Consider the following 16,282-nt stretch of genomic DNA (forward strand, 5'->3'; position numbering starts at 1 on the left):
GGTGGATCTCTCTCACACGTACCAACACAGACTATCCCCCAATTTAACTGATCCCCAAAGGTTTTTGATTAAATAGCGGAATAGAAAATATGATCCCAAAAAAGTGTATGTATATCACACGTACACAACCACACTAGGCCCCAATTACTATTGTTTGTACCCCTAAAAGGCTAGGAGTAGGGGGAGTATGGAACAGGCAGCACCCTCAAACCTTCAGAAGTATGAGATGAACCTCAACAACTTGGAAAGGTGGATCTCTCTCACACGTACCAACAAAGACTATCCCCCAATTTAACTGATCCCCAAAGGTTTTTGATTAAATAGCGGAATAGAAAATATGATCCCAAAAAAGTGTATGTATATCACACGTACACAACCACACTAGGCCCCAATTACTATTGTTTGTACCCCTAAAAGGCTAGGAGTAGGGGGGGTATGGAACAGGCAGCACCCTCAAACCTTCAGAAGTATGAGATGAACCCCAACAACTTGGAAAGGTGGATCTCTCTCACACGTACCGACACAGACTATCCCGCAATTCAATTGATCCTCAAAGGTTTTTATTGAATAGCGGAATAGGAAATATGATCAAAAAAAGTGTATGTATCTCGCACGTACACAACCACACTAGGCCCCAATTACTATTGTTTGTACCCCTAAAAGGCTAGATGAGGAGTAGGGGGGGTATGGAACAGGCAGCACCCTCAAACCTTCAGAAGTATGAGATGAACCCCAACAACTTGGAAAGGTGGATCTCTCTCACACGTACCAACACAGACTATCCCCCAATTTAACTGATCCCCAAAGGTTTTTGATTAAATAGCGGAATAGAAAATATGATCCCAAAAAAGTGTATGTATATCACACGTACACAACCACACTAGGCCCCAATTACTATTGTTTGTACCCCTAAAAGGCTAGGAGTAGGGGGGGTATGGAACAGGCAGCACCCTCAAACCTTCAGAAGTATGAGATGAACCCCAACAACTTGAAAAGGTGGATCTCTCTCACACGTACCAACACAGACTATCCCCCAATTTAACTGATCCCCAAAGGTTTTTGATTAAATAGCGGAATAGAAAATATGATCCCAAAAAAGTGTATGTATATCACACGTACACAACCACACTAGGCCCCAATTACTATTGTTTGTACCCCTAAAAGGCTAGGAGTAGGGGGAGTATGGAACAGGCAGCACCCTCAAACCTTCAGAAGTATGAGATGAACCTCAACAACTTGGAAAGGTGGATCTCTCTCACACGTACCAACACAGACTATCCCCCAATTTAACTGATCCCCAAAGGTTTTTGATTAAATAGCGGAATAGAAAATATGATCCCAAAAAAGTGTATGTATATCACACGTACACAACCACACTAGGCCCCAATTACTATTGTTTGTACCCCTAAAAGGCTAGGAGTAGGGGGGGTATGGAACAGGCAGCACCCTCAAACCTTCAGAAGTATGAGATGAACCCCAACAACTTGGAAAGGTGGATCTCTCTCACACGTACCGACACAGACTATCCCGCAATTCAATTGATCCTCAAAGGTTTTTATTGAATAGCGGAATAGGAAATATGATCAAAAAAAGTGTATGTATCTCGCACGTACACAACCACACTAGGCCCCAATTACTATTGTTTGTACCCCTAAAAGGCTAGATGAGGAGTAGGGGGGGTATGGAACAGGCAGCACCCTCAAACCTTCAGAAGTATGAGATGAACCCCAACAACTTGGAAAGGTGGATCTCTCTCACACGTACCAACACAGACTATCCCCCAATTTAACTGATCCCCAAAGGTTTTTGATTAAATAGCGGAATAGAAAATATGATCCCAAAAAAGTGTATGTATATCACACGTACACAACCACACTAGGCCCCAATTACTATTGTTTGTACCCCTAAAAGGCTAGGAGTAGGGGGAGTATGGAACAGGCAGCACCCTCAAACCTTCAGAAGTATGAGATGAACCCCAACAACTTGGAAAGGTGGATCTCTCTCACACGTACCAACACAGACTATCCCCCAATTTAACTGATCCCCAAAGGTTTTTGATTAAATAGCGGAATAGAAAATATGATCCCAAAAAAGTGTATGTATATCACACGTACACAACCACACTAGGCCCCAATTACTATTGTTTGTACCCCTAAAAGGCTAGGAGTAGGGGGAGTATGGAACAGGCAGCACCCTCAAACCTTCAGAAGTATGAGATGAACCCCAACAACTTGGAAAGGTGGATCTCTCTCACACGTACCAACACAGACTATCCCCCAATTTAACTGATCCCCAAAGGTTTTTGATTAAATAGCGGAATAGAAAATATGATCCCAAAAAAGTGTATGTATATCACACGTACACAACCACACTAGGCCCCAATTACTATTGTTTGTACCCCTAAAAGGCTAGGAGTAGGGGGGGTATGGAACAGGCAGCACCCTCAAACCTTCAGAAGTATGAGATGAACCCCAACAACTTGGAAAGGTGGATCTCTCTCACACGTACCAACACAGACTATCCCCCAATTTAACTGATCCCCAAAGGTTTTTGATTAAATAGCGGAATAGAAAATATGATCCCAAAAAAGTGTATGTATATCACACGTACACAACCACACTAGGCCCCAATTACTATTGTTTGTACCCCTAAAAGGCTAGGAGTAGGGGGAGTATGGAACAGGCAGCACCCTCAAACCTTCAGAAGTATGAGATGAACCCCAACAACTTGGAAAGGTGGATCTCTCTCACACGTACCAACACAGACTATCCCCCAATTTAACTGATCCCCAAAGGTTTTTGATTAAATAGCGGAATAGAAAATATGATCCCAAAAAAGTGTATGTATATCACACGTACACAACCACACTAGGCCCCAATTACTATTGTTTGTACCCCTAAAAGGCTAGGAGTAGGGGGAGTATGGAACAGGCAGCACCCTCAAACCTTCAGAAGTATGAGATGAACCCCAACAACTTGGAAAGGTGGATCTCTCTCACACGTACCAACACAGACTATCCCCCAATTTAACTGATCCCCAAAGGTTTTTGATTAAATAGCGGAATAGAAAATATGATCCCAAAAAAGTGTATGTATATCACACGTACACAACCACACTAGGCCCCAATTACTATTGTTTGTACCCCTAAAAGGCTAGGAGTAGGGGGAGTATGGAACAGGCAGCACCCTCAAACCTTCAGAAGTATGAGATGAACCCCAACAACTTGGAAAGGTGGATCTCTCTCACACGTACCAACACAGACTATCCCCCAATTTAACTGATCCCCAAAGGTTTTTGATTAAATAGCGGAATAGAAAATATGATCCCAAAAAAGTGTATGTATATCACACGTACACAACCACACTAGGCCCCAATTACTATTGTTTGTACCCCTAAAAGGCTAGGAGTAGGGGGAGTATGGAACAGGCAGCACCCTCAAACCTTCAGAAGTATGAGATGAACCCCAACAACTTGGAAAGGTGGATCTCTCTCACACGTACCAACACAGACTATCCCCCAATTTAACTGATCCCCAAAGGTTTTTGATTAAATAGCGGAATAGAAAATATGATCCCAAAAAAGTGTATGTATATCACACGTACACAACCACACTAGGCCCCAATTACTATTGTTTGTACCCCTAAAAGGCTAGGAGTAGGGGGAGTATGGAACAGGCAGCACCCTCAAACCTTCAGAAGTATGAGATGAACCTCAACAACTTGGAAAGGTGGATCTCTCTCACACGTACCAACACAGACTATCCCCCAATTTAACTGATCCCCAAAGGTTTTTGATTAAATAGCGGAATAGAAAATATGATCCCAAAAAAGTGTATGTATATCACACGTACACAACCACACTAGGCCCCAATTACTATTGTTTGTACCCCTAAAAGGCTAGGAGTAGGGGGAGTATGGAACAGGCAGCACCCTCAAACCTTCAGAAGTATGAGATGAACCCCAACAACTTGGAAAGGTGGATCTCTCTCACACGTACCAACACAGACTATCCCCCAATTTAACTGATCCCCAAAGGTTTTTGATTAAATAGCGGAATAGAAAATATGATCCCAAAAAAGTGTATGTATATCACACGTACACAACCACACTAGGCCCCAATTACTATTGTTTGTACCCCTAAAAGGCTAGGAGTAGGGGGAGTATGGAACAGGCAGCACCCTCAAACCTTCAGAAGTATGAGATGAACCTCAACAACTTGGAAAGGTGGATCTCTCTCACACGTACCAACACAGACTATCCCCCAATTTAACTGATCCCCAAAGGTTTTTGATTAAATAGCGGAATAGAAAATATGATCCCAAAAAAGTGTATGTATATCACACGTACACAACCACACTAGGCCCCAATTACTATTGTTTGTACCCCTAAAAGGCTAGGAGTAGGGGGAGTATGGAACAGGCAGCACCCTCAAACCTTCAGAAGTATGAGATGAACCCCAACAACTTGGAAAGGTGGATCTCTCTCACACGTACCAACACAGACTATCCCCCAATTTAACTGATCCCCAAAGGTTTTTGATTAAATAGCGGAATAGAAAATATGATCCCAAAAAAGTGTATGTATATCACACGTACACAACCACACTAGGCCCCAATTACTATTGTTTGTACCCCTAAAAGGCTAGGAGTAGGGGGAGTATGGAACAGGCAGCACCCTCAAACCTTCAGAAGTATGAGATGAACCCCAACAACTTGGAAAGGTGGATCTCTCTCACACGTACCAACACAGACTATCCCCCAATTTAACTGATCCCCAAAGGTTTTTGATTAAATAGCGGAATAGAAAATATGATCCCAAAAAAGTGTATGTATATCACACGTACACAACCACACTAGGCCCCAATTACTATTGTTTGTACCCCTAAAAGGCTAGATGAGGAGTAGGGGGAGTATGGAACAGGCAGCACCCTCAAACCTTCAGTATGAGATTGTGTTCACTGTACCCCACAAAGATTGAGTTCACTGCACCCCACAATGATTGTGTTCACTGCACCCCACAAAGATTGTGTTCACTGCACCTCACAAAGATTGTGTTCACTGTACCCCCCAAAGATTGTGTTCACTGCACCCCACAAAGATTCTGTTCACTGTACCCCACAAAGATTGTGTTCACTGCACCCCAAAAAGATTGTGTTCACTGCACCCCAAAAAGGATGTTGTTCACTGCACCCCAAAAAGGATGTTGTTCACTCCACCCCAAAAAGATTGTGTTCACTGCACCCCACAAAGATTGTGTTCACTGCACCCCAAAAAGATTGTGTTCACTGCACCCCAAAAATGATTTTGTTCACTGCACCCCAAAAAGGATTTTGTTCACTGCACCCCAAAAAGGATGTTGTTCACTCCACCCCAAAAAGATTGTGTTCACTGCACCCCAAAAAGATTGTGTTCACTGCACCCCACAAAGGATTTTGTTCACTGCACCCCAAAAAGATTGTGTTCACTGCACCCCAAAAAGGATGTTGTTCACTGCACCCCAAAAAGGATTTTGTTCACTGCACCCCAAAAAGATTGTGTTCACTGCACCCCACAAAGGATTTTGTTCACTGCACCCCACAAAGATTGTGTTCACTGCACACCAAAAAGGATTGTGTTCACTGCACCCCAAAAAGATTTTGTTCACTGCACCCCAAAAAGATTGTGTTCACTGCAGCCCAAAAAGATTGTGTTCACTGCAGCCCAAAAAGATTGTGTTCACTGCAGCCCAAAAAGATTGTGTTCACTGCAGCCCAAAAAGATTGTGTTCACTGCAGCTCACACACAGAAAAATGGATGTGGATCACTGACACCTGCCTATCTCCAATCCCACACCACACAGCAATATCGATTGTAGTTTGTAGAACACAGTTTCCCTAAAATTCAGCAGACTCTGTCCCTAACAGGATTGAGAAGAGATCGTAGATCAGGATTGAGTGCAGACCCCACCCCCCACACAGCAATATCGATTGTAGTTTGTAGAAGACACTGACCCTATATAATTCAGCAGACTCTATCCCTAAAATGCCTACAACTCGCCCTGCCTAAACACTCCGACCTGTCCCTCAATTCTATCCGGACACAAATGGTTTTTTCCTGCCTATCTTTCCCTAATCAGCAGCCAGCACGTTGATGTGTGCTCTGTCCCTGAATCTAAGCAGCATAATGACGCCGCTGCGGCTGCCTCGAACTTATAAAGACTTGGTCACATGCTTCAGACGGCCAATCACAGCTACTGAGACATTTGCAGGCATGGCTGGGATGGCTTAAGGCACACCAGTTAAACGATTGTTGATTGGCTGTTGAAAGCCCGCCATGAAAAGAGCGCCAAAGCATGCAAAACCCGGAAATAAAACGACCGAACACGGATTTTTACCCGAACATACAGTAAAGTGTCCGTGTCCGTGTTCGGGTACAAAAAATCCAATTATTCGGTACGAACACGAATAATACAGTCCGTGTTCGCTCAACACTATACATCTGCACTATTTTGTACAATGCATCACACCACAGCGCAAAGAGAAGAATGCTTTGGGTGCATGCTATTTGTGGTGTGTTACATTGACAAAAATAGGGCAGGTATCTTATTTCTGGCATTTTTGGTAATTATCATTAACGTTTGTGCATTGAGGTGTACTTTAGTGCAGGTGCTTTTGGTGGTACTGTATATGTTTATTGATATGCCATTTTAGGTATACTGCTCTGGGTGAACAGTACATTAAATTGTTTTTATGTATACCAGGATAGTTTGGCAGTTTAGTATGCAATGCAATGGGTGGGGTTATATGTACAGCCTGTATCAGAGACTATATCCTATATCAGGGTTTCTTAACCAGGGTTCCTTCCTCCAGAGGCTGCTAGGGGTTCCTCAAACAATAAGCAAATTCTGTCTCTTAGATAAGTTCCCACAGACACCTTTTGATCTTTTTAGCTATCTGTAATGGCGTAATTCTTCCCAATGACCACAAGTGTAAGGAACATTCTTCCTACTGACCATCAGACTCAGGGGCAGACTGGCAACTTTTGGCCCAGGGGGCAAGTACAAACAAGAGGCCCATGGTGCAGGGACTGGGCCCCCCTCCCACTCTCCCAAACCTCCTCCTGACACCCATTCCAAGCTGAAGCCCTGCTCCAGATTCTCTCTACTTACCAGCTGAATCCGGGTTCCCAAACTGGCCAGCAGGGGGGTGGGGGGAGCTGGGACAGCTCGGTTGGGGCTGGCCTGGGCAGAAGAGTCTCCAGTGGGGCATGGAACCGGCCACTGCTCAGACAAAGTTTACACCATCCATGCTGAGGGAGAGGCCTGCGCTTTGTCCTTGTCTTCAACCCACACTCAGTAGGCAGGGATTTTTTACTTCTCTTCACCAGGAATCCTTTAGGCATGTCTGTGGCAGAAGCAGTGCAGCCTTTTTACGGCCTTTTTCAGAGCAGCCAAGGGGGAAATTGCCCCCCTGCCCCCTGGCCCAGTCCTCCCCTGAGCAGACTAATGTATCATGAGTTGTAGAAATAGTAATTTTTAGCAGCGGTTCCCTGAGACCAGAACATTTTTTTCAAGGGTTCCTGTGTGTTGAAAAGTTTGAGAAACACTGTCGTATATAGTGGAGGATTTATTTGGCACCTCTCTTTCACAACATACCTCCCCTGCAGTTTTATGCTTAAAGTGGTAATAAATCCAAAAGCAAACATTTATTATATTGCAGATTATCAATTCTTAGATTTAGTGGTTGCATTTGTTTTCTTTGTTTTCTTTTGTAGCACCCCCCTAGTTAGATAGGTGCTAAGTAAAGAATTTACTGCTCCTGCTGCTTATCAGGGGAGCCTGATCTGTTAGGTTGCCTGTCACATGTTTCCAGGTGTGATTCACTGGGTCTGAGGGAGTGTCCCCACTGCATCCAATGAGGGAGCTTGTTGGACAGTGGAGGAAACCTAGCCAGTGACACATCAGGTTTCATGGTAGTCCCAGTGGGAGGGCATTCCTGCAATGCATCCTGGGATTGACCATAAATACTGAGGGGACATGTGACAGGGCATCTTTGGGCGGGAAGCCAGGTGGCAGGAGGAGGTGGACGGCTGTCTCTCCTCCTGCAGGTGTGCGGAAGGTGGTTCAGGCAGTCGGCCTAGTGAACCAGGTGTGGAGCTGAGCTGCCGAGGATCCAGAGTGCTGACAGAGGAGCTGCTGGCAGAGTATCTTGCGAAAAACCGTGTCCGTGAGTACCAGGAGATTTGCCAAAGGGTCTGCCCAGGTAGGAGGGCCACTCCAGTGAAGTCAGGGGTTCAAGGAGCTAGCTCACACAGGGAGTGTTACAGGGAAGGGGGTGCCATATAGAGAACCCTGAAGAATAGGAACAAAGGGGGTGACAGGAAGGACACTGAAGATTTTTCTGCAGTACAGTACAGTTTACCTCAGACAGTTCACTTACTACTACTTCACTGCTAATGACAAGGTGAAGCAGTGGCCTTGCCACACTCAGCAATATTCAGTTGTCTCAGCCAATTGTGCATAGTTATACAAGTTGGAGTATCCCACTCATTCCCTTATCCCATCCAAGTTCTTAATAAAAACACAAAAACCAAAACCCCTGACTGTTTCTTGATTGAGCCACAACCACTTTAAAATGCGGAACTGTCATGCTGTTGCTAATGGTAACCCAGGGAAACCCATAACCAGCAGCTCCCAAGGGAGTAGTGCTACACTTTTTTAGGCTTTCTTTCTTTTCACCTGGTAATCTGACCAGTAAGTCTGTTGTTTTGCAACAAAACAAGTTGTTCTACAGATGTAGCAGTTAGAGGGTGGAAACAAACCATTTGTCACTGACAGGAGTGCTCACAATGATCGTTTTTTATTAAACTAGGTAAAACCTTTATCCTAAAAAGAAAACTGTTTGCTGTAGCTGCTTATACTGGAGTTCAGCTTCAATTTGTTAGTGTATTTAAATCTGCTAGCCATTCTAACACTCCCCTCCCCCCAAACTGATAATGCTGCTATCCAAATGTGCCCCCTGTTCTCCAGTATGGGGGCACTCTAATACAGGAGGTGTGTTACTGGCCAGATTACCAGATGAAAACAGAGGGAAGTATATTACAGTTTTGGTTTTGGGTTTAATACCACTTTAACGGCGGGTGGTTTAATTGTATAGTGAGCATAGCTTTACCTGATATAGGATGTCTGAGTCTGCGATAGTGAAACATTTGGCTGTAATTATTGCTGAAAACACAGGGAGGGTGGTTCTCAGAGAGGATGCCGTTGTCAAACAAGCATAAGCCCAAATACCCTCTTACGGTAAATAAATGAAACATGGCAATCCCTATTGTTCCGAGGAAGAAGAGTCTTGTAACCACTTGAATGGTCTCCAATGTTTTCAATTCAGAGCAATGCATTCCCCAATCTCCATCACATGGCAAATATCACAAGGCTTTTTAATTACCTTAAAGGGAGCAAGTATAGAAATTAAATTTCCACGGTGCAGAGTAAACTTTGTCTCTACTATTTTCCAGGTCTTTGTCGGTTTTTTTCTAAATATATTTGTTTCTACTTAAAGTCCAACTCCAGAAATGACCCCCTCCCCCCCCCCACACTGCAAGGGTTAACTGCTTGTTTAGTCTAGGAATGCTATTGGCTGTAATTAAGGCTGCAAGCCAGTTGAAACACATTAGTGGACTGCATCCTTTTTTTTAATGCATTTGCCTGATCTACAACAAAGTATTTTTGGAAGGGAACACTGTGTGCAAGATATATTCGCTTACCATTAGATATGTGGACAACATAGGCATGTCCTTCTGTGCACCAGCATCCCCCTGCAAAGTCTATTTAGAAACCAGGTTGAGCAGGTATACTATTTTTTTTATTGCTTTCAGAAATAAGAGTCGAAACTTACCTTTTTCCATGCTCAACCAGATGTAACAGTCAGGGGTTAGGCTTGGGACCAGTAACTATAGCAGTAGAGAGGCTCTCATTAACTAGCTGGACATGTATAGAAGCAGGTCACCCTGGCAGATGACACAGGCTCACCTGAGGTGTGGAGTCTAAGTAATAATTGGTGTTCACCAGAGCTCCAGATGGTGGAGATGGGTTTTGCTACGTGTTAGTACCAGGTTGTGGTCCACAGGATTGACCCACTTGGAGGTGAGCAAGCCAGGTGCAGACATCAGCAAAAGCGGATAAGCAGAAGCATAGTCAGTAAACAGGCCAAAGGTCAGTAACGAGTGGTAGTGAAGATATGGATAGCAGCAGGAGAGACAAGACTGAAATAATCAAAATAACTAAATGAATCGGCGCAGCCTTGCCTCAGCCACAGTGTTATTCATCAAAAGTGAAAAATAAAAAAAAATATATAAAATAAATTGAATGCCCCAATTGCTGCTCACACTTATCAGTACAACAAAACTAAATAAATAGTGCAGCGCAACTGGTAACCAAATAATACAATCATGTGTAAGTGTCCACACAAAGTGACAACTATGAAAATATGCTACAGTGTACACTGCTGATTGAGATCATGCATCTGTGACAAGAGGGGCTGAAGACAGTGAGCAGAGCTTACACCTGGTGTCATCCCTTTCAGGGAACTGCGTGTTTAGACCTGCTGGTAACACAGGGGTCCAAAACCATCTTATCACTGGTGGTGGATTTTATGAGCACTCTCGTATACAAGTATTCTCTATACACAGGTGAAAGATACAGTATATTGAAGTTTTACACATCATATAATGAAAGGAGCACATGAACTGTTACTCTGAAGCAGTCTATGCTTGTTTAAAAAAATTTTTGGACACTGACCCACTAATTAGTATTGCTATTTATTGGACACTATTGTTATTTGTTTAGTTTTATCATTGTTTTCTCATACCAATTTTCCTAGTTTTCACTTTGTGTGGACACTTACACATGATTGTATTGTTTGGTTACCAGTTGCGCTGCACTATTTATTTAGTTTTGTAAGACTGATATAATGGCAGGAGAGAGCACAATAATCTGGTCAACAGGAAGTGCAACGGCTTGACTAAAAAAGGAAGTTCATGGGAGGAGCAACGGGTTTAAAGTTCAAGAGAAACAAGGTTCAAGGCAAGATCATTTAAGGAATTGTTCAGGGAGCTGTCCCAACATCCCAGGTGGCTCAGTAAGAAGAGTAAGAAGAGGCACTGCCAGACACAGCAGAGGTCACAGATTCAGACCCAGGTCCTGAAAGCAGGGCTCCTCCAGCAGTGTGACCAGTCCCAGGCAGCCTCCTCTCTCAGGCACTCCCATCTGCAGTTGTACTCCTGCATCCTCCACATTAATAGCCCTGCATTGTTCAAAAAATGGTCACTTCCCCCACCTGTAGCTGGTGTTGACAGCAAGGAGCACTGGAAGGGCAAACGCATGTCAAAAAAGCTAAGGAGTTTCCAGTCACAACTTACAAACCAGCCTGCGACCAACCGAATTAACCTAACAGTATGCTTTAAAAACTGGGGTTTAGTTGCACATATTTGCAAATACATGCGTAAGCTGCAGGCCCCGGCAAGGCACCCTGATATCTACAGACCCTAACTGTACCTTTAAAGAGTCTCCACAGTGAGAGTACATGTATTCTGATAAATAGATGAAGGACATGTGACTGGAGGGAGCGCACCCCTCCCTAAAGATGCAGGATCACACTGAACACCCAGCACATTGCACCATGGGGGCAAAGGTGTAAAGCCCTGTACACACGATAAGAAATTCGGAAGGGAAATTTCGTCCGACGATCGATCTGCCGATTTTCGGATTGTTAGTATGGTGCTTTCGACAGCCGACTCCGACTTTTCGGCTGACAAAATCCTGATGTGCAGGCATTAAAATTTTTTTCCTCCGTCAACACACGTCCGATTTTGGTCTCATTAGTACAGATTTCGACGGGGAAAAATCTTATGAGCAAGACTAGGCATGCTCAGAGATGAAAGAACACATAGAAAGCAATCCAACACATGACATCACTTCTGAAGTAGAATTCTGTCGTACGGGAAAATTTGTGTGCAGTCTAGAGCACATTCCAACCAACGGGCACCACTCTGGACAAAAGACGGACGACCGGTCGGCGGAAATTCATAGCGTGTGTACGGGGCTTTAGTGTGTTGCCTGACCAATATAACAACAATACAAAAAATGGTCACTTCCCCCACCTATAGCTGGTCTTGAAAGCAAGGAGCACTGGAAGGACAAACGCATGTAAAAAAAGCCAAGGAGTTTCCAGTCACAACTTACTAACCAGCTTGCAACCAACCAAATTAACCTGTCTAACAGTATGTGTTAAAAACAGGGGTTTAGTTGCACGCATTTGCAATTACATGCGTAAGTTGCAGGCCCCTGCAGTGTACATGATAATACAGAGCGAGAAGAAGAGCACTGGACCTGGTCAGAGCAGGGGTAAGGTACGTACTACATCCATAGACCTCACGGCATTCAGTGCTTGCAGTACAGGGGAGGATGCCCTACTGCAAGGATAGAATTTGTCTAATTTCTTGAGTTGGGCTTTAAATTGTCTACCAATAAAATACTAATAAAATACATGTCTAATTATGTTCACAATATGACACAGAATTAAAAAATATATATTTTTGCTTTCTTTGCTTGTGTTATCCAGCTAAGAAAATGGATGAGGACTGTCCTGGCTCCTGCTCAGGGAATAAGCATCAAGACGAGTGTGAGATGTGTGGGGGACTGGGCTCCCTCACCGGACGGTGCCAATGGAGACAGGGACATGGTGAAGGTATAATACATTTATTTGGTCACACTTGTCCCAAAAGATAACAATGTCTGTAATGTTTTATAAACTCTATATGATAATCGCCTTCAAACTGCACAAAGAAACACCCACAGCAGATTAGTCAGGAATGCGATATGGTTTAATTTAGCCAGATAACGGACACAAATTCTTAGAAAATCTCATATACCCTGGAATTCATAGATACTTTTCAGAAGTCTACGAAGTGTTTCTAAAAAGTTTGGTGGATGGTATTAGAAAACAAAAAAAAAAAAAAAAAAAGATACAAACAAATTACCTTTATTGGCCTTCAAAATTATCGCCATCCTTCACAACACACTTCATAAAAACAAAGTTCATAAAGCTTCTGGAAACTGTCAGCAAAGGCCTCTTTAGGAATCAATTTCAGAGCCGCTGTCACACATTCTTGGATTGCCATCACGTTCGCAAAATGTGCGCCTTTCATGGCGCTCTTTAGGTGGGGAATTTTTGGGTTGTGGGGAAGACAGAAAATGCCATTCCATTGTTTGCCATTTGGATTCTGGATCGAACTGGTAGCACCAGGTCTCCTCCTCTGTGACGATGGTTCACAGAAAGGATGGATCCCGGTCACACATGGTAATGAAATCTCCAGAGGTTTCTATCCATTTTGCTTTCTGTTAGTCTGTCAGCTTGTGCGGCACAAACCGGGAACTGAACTTCTGTTTTCCCAAATCTTTTCAATGATGCGCATTGTATCCTTGCTAATGCCCAATTCCTTGGCGATCACACATAGAGTCACTCACCCATCTCGTGCCAGCATTTGCCACACTCGCTCGATCATGTCTGGAGTTCTGCTTGTCAGCAGCCGACCCGAACTTGGCTCATCCTCAGTCCTTTCCTTACCGTCGCAAAACCGTTTGTCATAAAAACACATGTTCTGTTCACGGCTTAAATCCCGTACACTTGCACCAACATTTCATTGTTTTTCCCAATTCGTAGCAGAACTTGATGTTCACTCTTTGCTCCATTACACTGTGCCCTACCTCTCACACTGACTATGTTCGACTGCCCACAGTAGTTTTACCCTGATGGTCACGTGTACTCAACGCTAGGTGGCGCTTCTTGACGTGTCTCTGGATAGCCATGTGCATGCGCGCGCGCGCACCTGGCCCATGTTGCCCTTGTGATATCGGACCATTCACCAAACTTTTTAGACACACCTCATATTACACAGTAGTGCAACAAATGGCAGAACTGACAGATTCAGGTGACAGATAAGGTGTATATGAATGTGTCGCAACTCTTACAAAACTGTCACAAGCATCCCTCCTCTAGCGGAGTTTTATAGGCAGAAAATCAACTTGGAGCCATTGTGCGAGTAATGGAAATGTATCAAATATCAGTTCCAGAGGAACACAAAGTTTGTCACAGAATTGTCTCAAAAATGTGGCATGGCAATCACACATGTGACACAATTTACTCTAACACAAGAGTGGTCTTCTTTACCTTCACTTTCCTTTACCTATATAGTGGTATTTCTTTATTCATTTGATGCAATTGTAGCGCCATACAGTAAAGGTGTTGCAAATAAAAAAATGAGGTTGAAGGATTATAAGAGGTGCATGGAAGTCTGTCACCAACCAAGTCCCAAACAGGAAATTAGGGATTGAAAGGCATTGTGCCTTACAGGCCATGCCCCATATATGTAATCCCAATCTGTCTTTATACTGCATCCACCAAGGGGATGGAGGTGTAATGCTCAGCTGGTCCTTTCCAGTTTGTACCATCGTTACAACTTAGTTATTTGAGTTTTGAGACAACAGACCAGTCATGGATGGGGGTGGGTTGGGGGAGGTTTGGGCTGTCTCCCTCCCACCTGTTCCCCCATCCATCCATTAGCAGCCATGTGCTCCCAGTGTGGAGACACTAAATTAGAAAGTGTTAGGACTGCAGATAAAACAGGGTGCCGTGAAGTGGCTCTGCAGCTTACACATGCGTTTGCAAATGTGTGTCAACTAAACCCCTGTTCTTTGTATCATGAGACAGGTCTACTTGGTTGGTGACAGACTGGAGGGTGAGTACATCAGAATGGGGGCTGGCTGACTTTCATGCACCTCTTATAATCCTTCATCCTCATGTTTTTCTTGATATAGGGATGGAGACGCCGGGCACTACCTGCTGGGGTCTCAATTAAAGTCCCACCTAGCCTATTGTGTCTAAGGTGTTGCAAATAAGAATAACTTGAATTTGACACACATTTTGGTACTAAAGCTGTCCATAGACAAGTAATTTTTTTTTTTGTTCAACCAAGGGGGTCGATCAAATAAAAAAAAAAAAAAAAAAAAAAATTCCCCACATTCACACAAGTGAGGTGGATGGGGGAATCGCTCTGCTGGGACAACTGCTGCTGTCAGAATACACTGATAATTGGCTGCAGCTCATTGGCATTAGCTGCTGTTTGACAAAAGTTTTTTAGCATGTCTCTTCGACAGACATCGATGTAGCGATCAACTTTTGTTGAACAGGAGTGACCACACACAGATCCAAAACGTCTGGTCCCTGCTGAACTGTCTGAATTTGGATCCGTCTATGACCAGCTTAAAATGGAAAATATTGTAGGGCTTTTATGAATTCATGGCTTCCAGCTACATTCACACAGCCAGAAGTGTCTTGCAAATGCCTTATTGAAATGTCCCATAGTGTTGCCCTAGTTTTCCAACATTCTCATTTACTTTCCAAGGTATCAGAAAAAACTATTCTACCTGTACCCCAAGTACCTCAACATGCCCGGATGGCAACTGTGATTCTGTGGAGAGCAAAGATTCATCCATCTGCCCTCAGGACTGCACAAGTATGTTTATTGAATGAACTGTAGCAAGTATACCTTTATATGATATGCTTTTGTTTGAAACTGAAAATAACCAAGAACTGTATAAAATATTTTATTCATTTAATACAGGTATTTATATAGCGGCAACAATTTATGCAGAGTTCACATCAGTCCCTGTCCTCAAGGTGTTTACACTCTACAGTCCCTATCTCACATGCATACATACTGTACATATACTAGGGCCAATTTAGGCAGGAGATTATTGGGCTACATTCAAAGTTGAGCCGTAGATAGCTTGCTGCGTTCAGAAGTTCCAGGTCATAACAGGACCCTTTTGGAGTTGTTATCGAAATGTCTATGACTCTCCAGGTGTATAATACATTTTAAATAAGTATATATATTGAAATAAAATGATTTGTTTTTAGTAGAGTAGGAGAAGGCTAAGACCCCCTCAGATTTTTATTGCTGTGTCCTTGTTGCAGATTTTCCCTCACTTCCTGTCTGATGAAACTGTTGTTTCTCTGACAGGAAGTAAGGGGAAATCATACTAATAGGGCCCTGGATAGCAGTAAACTCTGACAGGGATCTAACCTTTTCTTATTCTATCCAAACCTAAAAGTAACGTTTTGGATGGAGGTATATTCTAACAGTTTGCTGTTTTGTTCGAATTGTTCAATTTACGCCCGAGCTGGACATGGTCTTTAGATAATCAGTTTGTTTTCCATTGCTGAATTCTGAATCTCATAGACAGTCTTC

The 16,282-nt window shown here is 43.4% G+C and overlaps 1 protein-coding gene across 1 annotated transcript in view; it reads left to right on the forward strand.

Moving 5' to 3' along the window:
* The window catches only part of RET (ret proto-oncogene), a 173,390-nt gene that overhangs the window by 120,927 nt on the left and 36,181 nt on the right, over positions 1-16,282 (forward strand). The window contains exons 8-9 of the mRNA XM_082267369.1: positions 12,595-12,720; positions 15,437-15,547. Coding sequence (XP_082123495.1) covers positions 12,595-12,720; positions 15,437-15,547 — 237 coding nt within the window. The remainder of the gene's footprint in view (positions 1-12,594; positions 12,721-15,436; positions 15,548-16,282) is intronic.

The sequence above is a fragment of the Pelophylax lessonae genome (genome assembly GCF_965119305.1).
Source record: "Pelophylax lessonae genome assembly, chromosome: 9".
NCBI lineage: Eukaryota > Metazoa > Chordata > Amphibia > Anura > Ranidae > Pelophylax > Pelophylax lessonae.